The 16866-nt window shown below is 39.6% G+C and overlaps 1 protein-coding gene across 1 annotated transcript in view; it reads right to left on the bottom strand.

The window, feature by feature from the left end:
- KPNA3 (karyopherin subunit alpha 3) overlaps positions 1–16866 on the bottom strand; it is an 86585-nt gene that overhangs the window by 21536 nt on the left and 48183 nt on the right. The window contains exon 4 of the mRNA XM_009277174.2: positions 11221–11265. Within this exon, the coding sequence (XP_009275449.1) occupies positions 11221–11265 (45 nt within the window). The remainder of the gene's footprint in view (positions 1–11220; positions 11266–16866) is intronic.

Here is a 16866-nt window from a genome sequence, read left to right as displayed (position 1 = left end):
CCAAAATTTCTGGGACTTGCTTACTTTTTAGACATTTTAAAAAGAATTTAAAACAACTTTTCCAGCCTCAGTTTGAAAGGCTCCCAAGCAATATATTAAGATTTTTTTTAAGATAGCAGAATGCTAAAACAATAAACAAGCACCAGAATTAAATAACCCTTTAATGTGGAAGACAACATTCCACAAACTTAGTGCAGTTTAATTTTTGTAAAGTCCAAGTACAGAAACTAAATCCTCAAAGAGTGCACAAGATCACCTAGATTAGCTATGACAGCCTCTGCAGAGCTGTACAGTAACGGCAGCATACTCTGAGCACATCCATACAGAGAAGCACTAAAGGTATTTTGTTGTCAAGTGTTTTTGCACTGAAGGAAGATAGAAATGAGCAGGCAGTTAAATGCTGAGAAAATAGCGTTATACAGACAAACTGTATCAGGCAGGTACACATTGACAGGTGGATTCACCATAAAAAGACTTATAATGTATTTCTCTTATTTTTCCACACCAAGTACTTGGCACTGCCATTTCAAGCAAAGAGCAAACATCATTCAACCCCAGTCAATCTGGCTTTGCTCAAGTACAATTCCTTTCCCTACTGTTTGTCTAAACCATAGCCTATACTCTGGCAACTGCAGGGACCGGACCCAGTTCCCAGAGGCCCTCTCCATGGTCATGTCAGCCTTCCTCCCCAAAGCACAGCTACTATACACATCCACCTGTGGAGGAAGCAGTTCCTTCCTGCCCCGGATGAACGGCTCCTACAGGATCAGCTCTGCTGTTATGGTAAAACAAGGCAATACTGGGAGAAGGGACTGAAGCTGGAGGAAGGTCCTGATGTCTTCAATTAACTGTCCTCTTGCTACCCAGAGTTATCATCACAGATTATGGTGGTGAGCAAGCCCACACATGCATGAATGTACAGGGAGACGTATTTAGTTATGAGGGTGGCAGAGACTGGTCCAGCAGACATTCCCTGTCTTCAGAAAAGGTGCAGCCCGAAGCAACTGGGGTCTTAGTGCAGAACCATCGCCACTGTCTGCTCGAGCAAGTTAAACGTTTCATATTAAATCATTTACTGGGAAGGGTAAAGTTTCCTTGTCATTAGCAGCAAACTACTGTGGTACAAGGCAGGGTTTTGCGATTCTGTTCCTCCTAAAATATTTGGATCGATTTTCTATAGCTCATGCTCAGAAAATTCAGGGAAAGAGCTTTGCAGGGTTTTTCTAAAATATGTTTGATGTAAGAATTGTTATCCACACTGATTCACCTGGTGATACCTACTTGTTTTTCAAACAAATGATTCAGTATCAGTGGCGCTCAACTACGTGTTTTGCAACATCTTGCAATAAAGACAGGTGATCTTTACTTTTAAACTTCTGTTTAAAAGCCTTTTAGATGCAGGCCTCTTGCAGATCCTTTGATTCAAAAAAATGATGGAATACCTAGAATAGTCAAGAATTTAGCAAACAAACTATTTTTATTGAACTTACTGAAAAGAAAATTCTAGTTAGGAAATGTCACATTATCTCATTTGTTTTTTCAGGTTTCTTCTGTCAGTAAAAAAAGATAAAGCTTTTTAAGAGTTCAAACAGTAGATTCTCCCATTTAGGTCTTTCACACCACTGTATTAGCAGATTCCCCCACCACTGAATCCTCTGACCTTAAGGAGCTGTCCCTGTATTTGCAGAGAGAAACTGGTACACCAACATTCCACACTGCTCCCCACAAAAGCATCTATGCTGGCACAGAATGGATGCACCTCAGAGAGCTTCAACTGAAATCCCTCCAAAATGCAGAAGGTATGCAAGAGCCATTTGAAGTCATACTACTTCACTGCTATTGTAAGTGGAAATTTAAATAAGGCCAAAGCCTTCTCAATTGTGTTGACATTAAATAGATGGCATCCACTCGGAACAAAGATCACATTATTAAAGTGGAAATAATTTTAGATATTCACATACATGTGGGCCGCATCTATAATGCGCATTACTTCCACCCTCACTATTTTTCCTCCCCAAAAGACATTAACCAGAAACAGTTGAAAACACATCATGCATTTTCTAGCTTGAAAGATCTAAAAGTTTTTTGGATGCAAAAAACAAAGTCACACTGCAACAGCTGTGGTACTGAGTGTGTATCCCTCTATAGATGTGTGTGTCTCTTCAACATATACATCATTCAGAGTGATCAGTGTTTGTCAGGATTGTGCCTCTACTAGAGTGTAACATAAAGGCTATGGTATCTAGTTACTCTAGAAAGCAAGAACGAAGATGTATCTTGAGATCCTCTCTCAAACATCCTGACATACCAGGATGGCAGAGGCTGGAATACAGCAGCGAATCATAGAATGGTTCCGGTTGGAAGGGACCTTTAAAGGTATCTAGTCCAATCCCCCAATACAATACAGAGAATATAGCTGGAACAAAGCAAGAGTCCCGCCGTGGGTGACTGAAGAGCATCCTCACAGAATGGCAGGAATGAGCTGCATGGCCTTCAGCAGCTGAACAGCTGGAAAATCACCTTCCACAAACACCGGGCAGTAAGTCTAGAGCATGCCAGTGGACAAAGCACTGAATTATTCCACGCCACTTCACCTGAAGAACTTCAGAAAGACTACCTGCCTGTAACCATTATTCGATACACATTTCATGTTTATTCACAGTGAGCGCGCTTCTATACAAGTACCATTAGCTGAAATAATTTGCTTGAGTAGTATTTAGAGGGGCATGCACAAATTCTCTCTGCTTGTGGCCACAGGATTGGTGAGCAAATTTTTTTTTTTTTTTTTTAAGTTCTTCCAATTCCCTAGAAATCTTTCAGGGACTTGGACAAAGAGGAAAGGAGGGCAGGTTGTAAAAGAACACATAGTCACAGAAGAACAGTAACAGAACAGTAACTTGCCTCTCTCCTTCAAGCAATTGCCCATGCGTACATTGATGCAGTGGGTACCTCCAAACACTACTCCTCACAAAAACTCCATTTACCTGGAGGAGAGTCCCATGAATCCCTAGATGAACAGACACTGAAGGACTGTTCTCCTAATGGCAGCAGCATGCTGAGAGGTGAAATAAAACGGAGCTCCAGCTAACTGTTCTGCAGCTATCAGGAATGGAGATATCCCACTGGGAGGCTACTGATGCTGAAGATGGTAACAAAGGAACAACGTTTCAAATTCTGGCCTATCAAACATATATAACCTAGGTTTAAATTCCACTATGGGACAGGGTCTCTTGACAAGAGCAAAACTGCCTCAGACTAATTAGAAATTTTAGCATGGTAAGACTGAGTAACACTGAAAAGCCTTCCATTTGTAGCTGCATGTTAAAGATGGCCATAATATACACCATAACTGAGCTAACCAAGAGCCTAGGTCCCTCCCGTTCCAGCAAGCAAGTTACTAGCTCCTTAGAGAACCTTTTATACCTGCATACACAACTATCCAATTCCTTTGGCAACATGAGTATGCCTAAGAGAATGCTTCCTAATGTTGATGTTAACCAAAATAAGTTTGAGCAAGCGTGTATGTTCTAATGCCAAGATATTCTACCCTCCTTAAGAGAGAGAGAGAGATGAACTCCATAGGACATAATTGACCACAGGCTGACACCAAAATTTCTGCAAATGCAGGCAACATCTTCAGGCTGTCAGTCATATGCCACAATGGGCTCCAGAAAAAATTACCTTAGCCAGGGAAAGTAAGAGTGAGAAAGAATGTTCCTGTAGCTACTCACTGTTTGCAGATGGTTGGCCTGAAAAAACAACTGTCAAGAACATATATAGAGGAGCTTCCACAGCAGCCTGAAGCAGAGCGGCTAGTACTTATTGAGAAGCACTAAAACTTTCTTACTAAGAAAAAGTGATTCTTATTAGTATTTCTTATAAAGTCAAAGTGTTCATGGAACCTTCCAGTCCTAAAAAGTGGCTCTTTGAAAGTGGCTGTTTTGAAACAGCTATGCCCATTTGCAAAAGCATCCAATTCCTGGACAACTAAACCACTGTATACAGTAATTTGATAGACCAATCACTCCCCTGCATAAGGTAAAAGAACATGATTTGCAGCTTGGCGTGACCTTAAAATGCTTGCATTTTGTCATACTGTAACAAACTCAAAAGTTTTTGCCTAAATCATAGCACCAGCCTCTTCTGCAGGCTCCTGCGGTGAAAATGAAGACAAATGAGCATACCTGGATACAGCTGTCCTGTTCAAAGCCTGGTGAGAGCGCCCTTTCAAAGGGAGCGGCATCAGACTGGAATCCCTGATGAAGGGTAAGACCTTGTCACCAACAAAACTAAGCAGGTCTCCTTCAAAAGGGAAGATCCTCAACCACTGCCCGAACCATGCGTGCTATGTACAATGAAGTCTGAAAGTTTATAAACAGCAGCTGACTGCTTGTTATAAGCATGTCAACATTCTGGTAGAGATCCCACTACAAGAGTCTACAGAGGTTTCCGTGCAAACGAAAGGTATGTGGACATATATGCCAGGCAAAAATGCCAAATGGTTAGAAACAACAGTGATGATACCATGAGTGCACTTTCTTGTCCAGTGTGATGATCTGTTAAGAGTTTTTGATGACAGATACCCATAATTTGGCTGCACGAACAGTAAATATGCAAATCCTGCAGATCCCAGTACTTCTTGTTTACCTTCTTGGAAGATGGCCACAGGATTCAAAAAAATGCCTATCAATGCAAACAAGTTTCAAAGACAACATGATTAACAGAAGAAGAATCCTTGTGTGCAAAGAAGATGTCCACCAAGCTCTGTGCTGCATTCCACTTCGTACTATAGGACATGGCCAATAGGACACTCTAATGGAGCTGTGAAAGGCATTAAATATAAATGTATACATGCTTTTCAGCATTTGACACATGGGAAAACTCTATGTAGAGTCTCAACTCTGTTGGGAAACTTCAAGATCAAAAGGGAAAAGAAATAAACAAGAAAATCTTTGCCCTCAGGTAACAAGCACCATTATGAAATGCCTCTTCAGGTCAGGGAAAGGTTTAGGAACTCAGGAGCTAGTGGGAAGAAGTTCTTTTGGCATGAAAGTTACGATATTTATGTTTGAGTCTTCTGGGGACAAAGAGCAGAACTTCAAGAACATCTCAACATTAGGAACTGGAGTGCTAGCCAGCATCAGCTATACTTACAGATGACAACAAGCAACTTTTTCCTCTGCTCTTACATCCTAGGAAAGACTAAAGGATCAGGCCAGTGATGGAGGTAGATTCAGGTTGTCTGTATGTCCCTTTTAAGCTACCACTGTTGTGACAGACTGAGCTGAACTTCTAGGTTTCACTTACATGTAATCTCCAGTTTTGGTTTTGGGGAGTGAGAGCACCTGCCACAGTCCATCATGAAGAAAAAGAAAATGCCTACCACTCCAACCTCATTGTGTTATAGGGATGCTCTGAAAACCTCTACTGAATATCCTCTTAATGAAAGTTCTCTTAGGTGGGCTATCTAGACTAAGTGAATTTCTAGTAACAGCTCTTGGATATGAACCTGGGGAAAGATTCAATTTCTTTAATGGTTGGGAAAGGACCATTAGTTGGCTCTACTCACTGTCTTAGAACTCATTAACACCTAGAGATTTAAAAAAACCCCTGCAAACCTATTAAAAGGCTGAACAGGTCAATCTGATGATCCTACAATCCATGGGTATCAAAATTATATCCTACATGCTTAGTGAACTAGGTCCCTTGCATCCAAAGGCAGTCAAGCAGATTCCAAGACTGTTCTTCAGATAAAGAGCACAGCTACAGATATGCAGTTAGAAGACAAAGGCAACTTTTCTACATTTGAGTTCTGCTAACTCACCTTTGTGACAACAGACAGCAGTCACAATGTTCCTGTTTGGCTAGTGCACATTTTTCTCAGAAGATGAGCAGGTTGACTAAAAATAAGTAGATGCATACGTGTACACTAGTGTATGGCCCAATAGCCCCAAGCACAGATTCCAAAGATTGAGGCCTGTTAAGTTAGGCAAAAGCATGCTCTTACTAAAATGGACTCAAGCAAGCCTCCAAGGAATTTCTTCATAGCCCTTTTCAACTAAGTCTCCAGAAGAATACATTGAGAATATAATTTTCCTCCTAGGGTCTTTTCTTTGAGGAATCAACCAAGGCAGGGTAGATGCAAGATCTTTCCTGAGAATTTGTGCTACTAACACTGGATAGAGAAGCCTCTAGAAGAACATACTAGTAGTGCTTCAGTCTCCCTGTGACTGCAGCTGTTTTTTTTTAAAGTTGGTGGACTTATGCCTAAAAAAAAATGTACTTTACAGTGAATGAAAAGCTACACATTCACACTGAACTGGAAAAGATGTAAAACTGAAGCAAGTTTTACTATCCTGAGCCTGAAAATGTGGATTTTTTTTCTTTTGCATTCTCAGACTTCCTGAGAATCAGAAAAAGATTTTTCCCACCCTAGCTCTCCCAGCAAGATGAAGACAGACTCCTTTCTTCAAGGCTCACCAGTTTATTTAGGAGCTACTGTGGATATAAGCAATCTTATTTAAGAAAGATCACAGGAGGGACAAGTACAGTATGCCAGAGAAACAGGTAAAAAAGACATATGCCCATGGCTCCTTAATCCACCACTTGTTTAGCAAATAATTGCTTTGCCTTGCATCAAACTTAATTGGCAATTAGAGCTTTCATGAGTTCATGTCTATGAGCTCTCAGAGGCAGCTGAGTTTGCTAAGAAAGTCAAAAATAAACCTCATGAGAGATCCTGGAAGTTCTTAGGATTCCAGTTAGCAGGCCTTAAAGGAAGACAAGATCCTCTGTTTCTGCTGAGGTTACGAGTGTTAAAGCTTCCTTTGAAGGGTGGCATCTAACTCAGTGACCATAGCATTGACCCGGCTAAGGACTACCTTTCTTAAAGCACACAAGCAGCCTAAGTCAAGCTTCCTCCTCATAGGAAGTCAAGCACCTAGAACCAAAGGATCTCTCACAGCAATGGTGTTACAGGCTTCATTTAGGTATGGAACCTTAAACTGAATCCTAACCATTACTCACCCACCCCACTCCCCTTTAGAGTGAGACTAATCAGTTAAGTTAGCCAATTAATTCCAGGGTCCCTGTTGCTAACAGAGAAGCCTTTGGGTTTCTGTGATGCTGAAATTAAGTGATAAACATTCTAAATCAGACTCCTCCAAGACACTACACTGAGAAGTTTAAATTCTAAATCCTGAGACAGTCTCTCCATCACCAACACTGACATCATTATCTTGTCTGTCTGGAAAGAGACATGGCTACTTTTTAAGCTCTTAGGCCCATTGCTGCACTAACAATATAGCCAGAGACCAAGACCATCTTTCCAGAAGTGTAATAGGTCCATTCCCAAAAATGCATAAAACACATGTTCAGCAAGGCCAATATGGAATCAGAAAAGGGCATCTGACCATCAGGAGTGTTATCTGACTGGCTCACGGTGCCAACCCCATGCCTCAGCCAGGATTCTGCCAGACGACTGCTACCCTTTTATGTCAGGGATAGGTTTGTTAGCTCAATTCCTAATGAAATAAGTGACTGGGAAAAGAAAAAAAAAAAAAAGGAAAACCAAGTAAAGTTTCTCTCTGAATAAGAGCTGTGGTGTGAAGATGGTGAATAGAGATAATATATTCTTGAAACACAGAATGTGTCGCAAATGCACCTTGATGTCTGTAATCTCAAAAGCATAAACACCTCACAGTAATGCATGCAGAAATTGTTTGCTACTGTTCAAAGCTGTGATTTTATTTATTCCATCTTACAAAACAGAGATGTAAGCAACTTCATCAGATCCATTCATTTAATATTTATACAAAAGTTGATTCAAAAGACAAACCCATGACTATGTAGTGCTTCAACTGTACAGATCAAGAATGTGCTCAATTTGCCTGTTTTCTTCAAAAGCCAGGTGTACACTCAGCATCTGGATAGCTAGGATAAAAGGAAGATACCCCTTTGTTTTGAAGAGGCACTGGTGGATTACTAAGGTCATGCCAACACAAACATTTCCTGAATTTGGCATACTCATGCTAGGGTGGCAGTGTTAGCCATAAAGATGAAAACTGAAGCAATGATATTGCAGCTTATCCTTTCCACTGCTGGAGCCTAATAAAATATCATAGAATAGTTTGGGTTAGAAGGGTTAAAGGTTAGTTATCCAGTCCAAACCCCCTGCCGTGGGCAGGGACATCTTCAACTAGATCAGGTTGCTCAGAGCCCCATCCTACCTGACCTTGAATGTTTCCAGGGATGGGGCATCCACGACCTCACTGGGCAACCTGTTCCAGTGTTTCACCACCCTCAGCGTAAAAGATTTCTTCCTTAATCTAGTCTGAATCTACCCTCTTTTAGTTTAAAACCATTCCCCCTTGTCCTATCGCAACAGGCCCTACTAAAAAGTCTGTCCCCATCTTTCTTATAAGCCCCCTTTAAGTATTGAAAGGCTGCCCTAAGGTCTCCCCAGAGCCTTCTCTTCTCCAGGCTGAACAAATATCCCTTTACATTTCAGTCCCAATTCTGTACCAGAAGCAATGGCCTCACATCTGCCACAGTGTTCCCAGAGCAAACCAGCTGCCCACCAGCACCAGTTCAGTTGCTGCAAACCAACAACTCAGACACATGGTGAATCTCTTACTAAAGCAGATTTCTTCTGGTCTCTGCAGTGGAAGATGTTCAGCAAACACTCCAGAAGAACACAACTTCCTGCGTTTAAAAGTTCTGCAGCTGCTGTTCACTCTTGATTTACAGCCTGACCTACATCCAGCGCTTAGGCTTCTCTAAGTGTGTAACTGATCTCTGCATATGCAGTTTTCAGTGAAAAGCCACTAGCAGCTCATAGGCTTCCTCTTCCTCATTTTCATTCACGTATTACTGGCACATAGAAGATTCCTTCCACACAGACAATCCATTGACTTAAGCGTATAAAACTTGCTCCCCACCATGCTTCTGTAATAAAATAGCCTTGAAACTGTGACCTGTTACAAAAACCAATTATGAGAATTAAATTAAAATTAAAATTCTCACTTTGCACTGCAAAGGTCTCTCCAAAGACTGCACTGGAACGCTCGCATGCAGTCTCACAATTTAACCAGATGCATGAGGATACGCTGCATTAGCTAAGCCATCTTTTACAGCATTGCTTTGCTAGCAGGCATAGGCTGCCCGAGTGCTATGAATGACTCTACCCAATGCAGATTTCACAGTTATACAGTGAGTTTTACACTGAGTCAACACACTAGTTCTGAACAGAGAGGGCCTCTAACATGTCAGCATAAACTTCAACTGCTGATAATTCAGATATCAAAATCAATTACCTGAATCTCATTTTAAGCAAAAACTGGCTAATTTCATTTTTCACTTGGTACCTGCCACTGTATGTAAAAGTAGCTTTCTCCACACCTCAGTCATCTGCCAGTACTGATGAGGCCATAGCCAGCTTAAGCTACACAACACATTCAGACATGTTCAGCTAGTTTCTTTGATTAGGAAAATATGAAAGCATTAAACAATTTTTAGATGACACATCATGCTCATGTAAGTACTAAGATTATTTTTTTTTCCAGTCATCTGGATCCTGTTAGGTTTCTTCAACTAATTCTTATAGTCTCAGGATGAATCTTACAAATATTTATTTTTGATATTGTAATGAGATACAGAATTTTTTCTAAGACCTGAAAAAAAAAGTCTCTCTCTTTTTTTTTTTTTTTTTTTAAAGAATAGCAGAAGGATCCCAGGAAAATACTAGCACAAGATTTTTGGTAGTGCCTACACAATCAGGTGATAAGTGCAGACAAAATTTCTCAAAAACAAGTCAAGCTAATTTCTATCAACATAACTTCTATTTACAAATGCTTCACTTTGATTTTTAGCAAGGCTTTTTTCTTCTCTCTTGGTTTGCGAATAATGAAAAAAAAAATTTAGATGAAATTGGGTGGATGTGCACTCCTAAGCAAGCACCACTCAGACTGTCAATGATTCAACTGGCAAACTGGAGATACGCATCAAATGGAAGACCCAAAGGAGCTTGGCCTATATCTAGAATATTCAAAGCACACACTTCCATCAAGTCATTAATGAAAATATTAGAAAACATGGGTGGATACTAAGCCAGGGAGGCCTTGAAGCATACTGGGGAACAGAATGGGAATTCAAGTTAAGAAAGTCTGGAAAAAGCAGATGCAATTCAAAAGACAAGAAGCAATCATGTTTAAAACTTCTGCATTTATTTAACTATGCAAATAGAGAACGTAAACAACTACCCTTGCTTTGCGGTACTGTAGGAAGTGTCCAAAGGATATAACAGATCACAGACTGAGTGCGAGTCAACAACATACTCAATATAAATAGGAATACTGTGTTAAGAATTGCTTTTCACTGTCCCATTTAAACCTCAGCTGTGGCCTGCATCCTTCCAGACTTCCACACTTCCAGAAAGATACAGGCAATTTGGATGTGAGGAGCAGCAACAAGTCAAACCTAGGAAACAGAATGTTCAAGGAAAGGGTGAAGAACTGAATTTGTCTCAACAGGATAAAACTAAAGGGGCCAGTATCAGTCCTCAAGTATACTGAAGGTACCCAAAAGCAGATAAAAGTTTACCCCTTCTCTTTATACATATTGCCCAAGAGTAGTTTAGCTTGTGAAAACGTCCTCCCCAGCAGCAAGCCTTTAAGGTGCCTAGAAAGGCTGTTGGAAGTGTTATGAATGACGAGGCTGTAATAAATCCTGTATTTAGGCAGTGCTGAACTAGATCACCTCTGATGGTCACGATCTTCCATATTAATGGCATTTACCCAATATAACCAAAATCTGACCCTAAAATTAACTTCCTCTACAGCACAGAAGCAGTAATTTCCAGAAAACAAAATACAGGAACATCTGTACCTTCTAAATGCTAAAACTCTCCCTTTTCCTATTTGGAGACTTAAAACATTCAAACAGCTGACAGCTTTACCGTAATAATATGAGAACTGGTACAGAAACTGAATATGGATTATTTCCAAGCAATACACTGGAGTAAAGCAGTACTGTTCTGCTGTACTAAGCTTAAGGAGTTGGAGAGTAAAGCTAACATTAGAATCTGCAGTTAGTAATCTACAAATGTACAACTCTCTTATATCAGTTTGGGGCCATTAAGCAAAGCTTACGGTAAAATATTTAGCTAAGACACCAGAGCATTATTAGCAAAGTAACACAGTTCATAAACAAAAGCAGACTCACCTTCCGCAATTCAATTGTAACTTCATTTCTGTGTCTTCTCATAGTCTGTAAATAAAAAAATAAGAGAGATTTGTATGTAAAGAAAGAAGTGTTTTGTTTTGGAGTCAGTTGTTTCTAGGTCAAAAATGCAGCTATTCATCAAAAAGGAAAACAGTGTGCGTAATTTATAACTCAATCTTTCCAAGCAAGATGCACGAGTTGCTTTTTGTTTTTTTAAAGATTATATACCTTACAGAAAGCTTTGTCATAAACCACAGTAAGTATCCCAAAGGCAGAAAACATTTACTTCCCCGTGGAGTTTCACTGGAATGACTCTAGGGGTGTTTATATGTGCACACCAAAAGAAGCAGTAAATACAGGTTAGACACTCACATTCACATATGATCACATTCACAACCTAAACACATTAGCTGTGCCAGTTATCTGGCCAAAATCAACAATGAGTTGATGACAGAAGATGACTGAGCTCCATGCAAACAAGACAGATTAGGCCTGTGGCAAAAGGAAACAAAGTAGTACAGTGGCACTGAGTCTACTTAGGATTTATAGCCTAGACACTGTAAAGGAAAACCAGCCCATAAATATCTCGGCTCCTTTAAGATACTGGGCACTCAGGATGCATTCCCCACAATGCTGCTATACCTCTTAGCTAAAAGAGATCAAAAGATGGAGAAAGAACAATTTTAGCCTAGTGAAGGCAATCTCCCTAGGTTCATTTTACAATCAGTGGAAAAGACACGTACCATCAGAATGCAATTCAGAGAAAATCAGGACTGGATGACGGCTGGCAGCCTAGAAAGATCAGCCACACTAACTAAAATTAGCCTTTTAAAATACTTTCTATGTCCTATCCTTGCTACTGACCTTCACTGCTACTATCACGTTCCTTTTGAGTTAGGGCAAATAACTTCCCTGAACTCAAAAGTATCAGCGAAAGCCAGCAGTACAGAGAAAACACTAGCACTCCCCATCATCCATCGGAGGAAATACCAAACATGCTAAAGCTCAAAAACAGGTAAATTATATGAGCAGACTTCACACCATGAACCTATACAGGACGTAGTTTCAGTGCTTAGAACATTACCTTAGCTTCACTGTTCTCAACCAGTTTGCATAGCAGTGTTCATTTAATTATTTTAGGTTGACTTGAGAGTAAGGAAGCCTTGTCTTCCTGTCCACTGCTTGATTAACCAACTCACTCAAGTAAACACAGACACAATCCTCCCTTGACATCTACAAACGTGAACTATACTACTTTAAACAAAGCAAGTCCTCATTACAGTAAGAGGACACTAGCACTAGAGAATCTACCAAAGCTACACTTTCTTCCCCCCCTCATTATTTTGCTAAACCATTTGATTCTTGTGACCATCTGAGCCTGTTGCAAAAGCTCAGTATGATAGGACTGGATTGCTGAGGAATAGGAGAACACTGGGCAGGTTGGGAAGGGACAAATAAAGAACCTGAAAAGTTATTGCATGTAACTAGCTAGACTAGTCATTCAAGTTTCTCATTATATTAGAATTCTACATTTAAATTATCTTAAAAACTGCGTCAAATGTAAGGGCACTGAATAGCCTAAGAATGTTTTTCAATACTTCTTCCCCATAATAACTCTGCATTTCAATGGAAAAATGTCGTTAGACAAGGCTCTTGGATTTCTGCTACAAAACCTCCTTTTCTTGATCATTCTGAATGTGCTAGACACCAAAGTCCTTTATGGAACTTCCCACTAGTAACACCGCCCCACCTCCCCCTAAATTTTAATCTTTTGTTCCTACTTATCTTAAATTTTAAGGGGTACCCCATCACATGACAAATCAGTTAACTTGAGTGTCCATTAGCATTTTTTCCCCAAAATCCAGTATTGTATGTGCCACATTTGAAGTTTCAGTGATTTCATTGATGCAAGGCACAATTTACTTTTTACATTTGCTCCCTAATTACAATTTACTCCTACATTTTTTCATTTATCTATGTGATAATACTCTAGAATATTTTCTATTGAGCAGAAAAATCAGACCAAATCTGAAGCTCTTTAGGGGACAGCAATAACATTTGCCACCCACCATTCTTCTGGAAGCAAGGCAGATTTAAGACTATATGCTGTGTTCAACAGTTCAGCAGCTTAATATTTTTGGTTTAGAAAAAAACAAATACAGTGTAGTCCCAGGCAAGGCATTACTATTCATTTCAATTTACTCTAAAACCTCCTCTAACAATGCTTTGACTAAAGACAGTTACCCAGAGTCATCCATCCATAAAGGCTCTACTGGGAAGACTCTAAGCTTCTTTCTAAAGGCAAATAATTCACTCAGCTTTTCAATTAGGGTTTTACCTTTGTTTCATACTTCCATTATTTCACCCCCACTGATCCTACCCTATTACAATTCTGTCTCAATATTTTTTTTACTAGTTTTTTGCTTTTATCAATCTGATCTTCAAAATACTTGACTACTCCATTATGGTTTTACATTTAATGTGCAAGAATCTCCCATCTTTTCCTCATTTAGAGAGCTACCACTCTTTAGAAAGATTCTTCAAAATCTTTCAAAATAGGTTATCAACTACGTGGCCATTTTTGCTGACTAGCAGCATACATTTTCTGAGCTTTAATACTCTTTTTAAGGCAATCTCCATACTACCTGGGTTTACCCTTTTAGCTGTTCTTTTGTATGTCCTTTTAAACTTATTATATGTAGTTTCTCTTTCAAAGCAGCTCTGGTACATTTTCTTTTTTTCCTTCCTCCTTTAAAAGGGCGAATAGGCAGTACTCAACACTAAGTCCACAGCTGCTTCGCCATTCACAGAGCAAGTAGGTTGATAACTGGGGATATCACTCAGCCTTAACTTCACAGAACTGAGGAGTGTTATCTGGCCTCCACTGAACTAAGGGCTCCCAGTCTTGCAGAGTCTCCTGCTGGCACAGCATCTTTAAAAATTCAGCATGTCAGGGTCACCAGGATCATCCAAGAATCAGCAGTACAGCGTTAGGGCTAGAATCTTCCTACAAGTATATGGGACTGAAGTTCCCAAAGGGCCTATGGTGCATTCTGGCAGTTAAACTTGGTTGCCATGGTCGGATCATGACCAGTGTTCTCAGCTAGATGTATGCTGACATTATTTCTAACCTGATGATACTAGTGTTCCACTTCATGTCCCCAATATATAAGATGACCATTATATACCAATATATTTAAGACCATGAATTCCACTCAATACATGTCAATTGTTGCAATTATAGACTGTACATGAAAAACACATGTATGCACAAATTTTATTCCCCAAAAAACAGACTTAAGTGATCCAGTTCATTTTTTGTCCTGACTTGGCATTTCGTAAAAAGTAGGTATTTAAAGCTTGTGTTTCAGATGAAGCATTTTAGAAATACAGCAGGTTATCAGCACCATCCTACAGCCTCAGAAGAAATAAACATACTATAATCCCACAGCATACAAAAGAATCAGTCTTAAGCACTAAAGCAAGCCTCCCTTTAAGGAAGCATTACCACTGTAGGCAGAATGCCACACTTTTACACTACCTGCAAGCCCCAGCACATAGGGAACCGATAGGCATTTACAAGGGATTTATACAGTAGTAGAAAGGTTAAACATTTTCCCCAGTTAACACAGGTCAGCTAAAACAGAGTAGAGACCAAATTATTCTGCAACTTAACCCCACGGATTCATTTCCAGCTTTCAGGCTGGGAGGACAATCTTCTGCTAAAGTCTATGTATTCAATACTAGTTGAAACCTAGCAAGATGTTACCAATGGATCTAATACAGTGTTTGACATCCACAGCATCTGACTACAGTCACTTCTCAGCTTAATGTACTCAAAGAAGTAACTTCATGTCACACTGAAACAGCACATGTCAAAACTACCCCCAAGACAGATCTGAACTATTTAACTGAATAAAATCAGACTCTAAATCTCAGAAAGGGAAAACTCAGCATAGGCAAAATCCTACAAATCACAAAAATGATGACAGTTTATTCCTGCAGAATCTGAACTGTGAGGCCACTCCTAAACACATGGGTATTAATGCACCACACGCAAGGTGCAGAAAGTAAAAATGCCTAACTATCAGTCAGCATGTACTATTAAGAAACAAGAACATACAACACTTACTAAGTTGTGCTACAACATTACATCTCAGTTGTTACATGCGTCTCAAGTCAGACTTAAGTTCATAAGGCTTTTGTAACAAGAGATTTCTTCTCCCCAGTTCACCATCTGTGAAGAACAATTACTTACCAGTAATTGTTAACTAACCAAAAGATCTACTAGATGCTGTTAGATAAATCAGTGTTCTCACTTCTACCCTGAATTTCCGAATACTCTTCCAAAGCCAGATACAAAGTATTACATGCCAAGAATCTCTCCCCAACAGCTTCCACTTGAAAGAAAAATAATCCCTCGTTCCCTCAAAGTCTCAAAACTGAAATTAATTTCAATAAAGACAATCACTACACACATTAGGGCTGTTGTGTTAAGGGCTGCAAGGGAACCTTGTTTCACGGTGATACAAAACACAAAAATGCTAAGCTGACAAAAGACAAGAGATTTAAGAGACACTAGACCCTGAAAACAAAGCAAGCCTCAAGTCAATGCCCAAAACAAGGCTTCAAAGAATGCCACAGTCCCTGTAAAACTGCCTTTAACACACTCAGTGGGCAGGAGCAACACAGAATACAGCCATCCTCATCAGATCAGTGTTTCAACTGGTATCTCTCTTCCAACAAGAAGCTGACAAGAAACTCAAAGCTCAATTTCAGGGCCACCTGTGGAGAAGGGGAACGTCTTCCTGATTTTTCAGTTGATATTTGGTTTATGACAGAACACAAAACTGTACCTAAAACTCTTGATATCAAAAAGCAATGGCTAAAGATAACCTTGTGAAATTCTGAATTATCAGCATAATAGTAACCCTTACCGCCAGCACACTCAAAGAATTATTTTTAAGTGACTAAACATTTGGGACCCTCTGGCTCAACCACGCATATTCCACAAGTACCATTTGTGAATCCCTGTACAAAGGTGCACAAGATGCTCACTACATGTTAAAGAGCAAGTATCACTGCTGTAACACTACCACTTGATGTCTTAAGACAGCCCATGCACACCTTCCTGGCAAACAAAAAAAAAGGTTACTTTGAAGTTTTGAATAGCATTGAGATTCTAAGGAGAGAATTAAGTCTAGCAAGCTTCTCTGGCTTCTTGAGCCTTTTCTTTAACATAAGAAAAGTTTAACTGCATAATACGTTAAACTACCCAAAAAGGCAACTCATATAGCTTCTGTAAACTAAAAAAAATATTCAAGGAATCCCAAAACCAATCAGCTGTACCTGTCTAACATACATCAGAACAAGATAACATTTTCCAAAACCTTCTGTAGCAAATACATAATGTAGTGGGTTTTTCCTGGGGGGGAACCCAAAACCCTACCAAAGTTATATAAGACTACAAGAAGAAAATTTAGGCTAATTCAAAAGGACAAAATCACATCTGCGACAAAGCAGTCAGAATAGTTCTTCTATTTATGAAAGAATGATTTAAAACATTGGTACTACTTTATGCAAGTTAGATCTCATTCACAGTGAAATATCAGAACTAGTCTTAGGGTTTCTGTTAATTTGAAGTTT

Source organism: Aptenodytes forsteri, unplaced genomic scaffold (genome assembly GCF_000699145.1).
Source record: "Aptenodytes forsteri isolate BGI_AS27 unplaced genomic scaffold, ASM69914v1 Scaffold145, whole genome shotgun sequence".
Taxonomy (NCBI): Eukaryota; Metazoa; Chordata; class Aves; order Sphenisciformes; family Spheniscidae; genus Aptenodytes; species Aptenodytes forsteri.
Note: the sequence above shows the minus strand (reverse complement) of the source record. Positions and strands in the feature narration are given on the sequence as shown.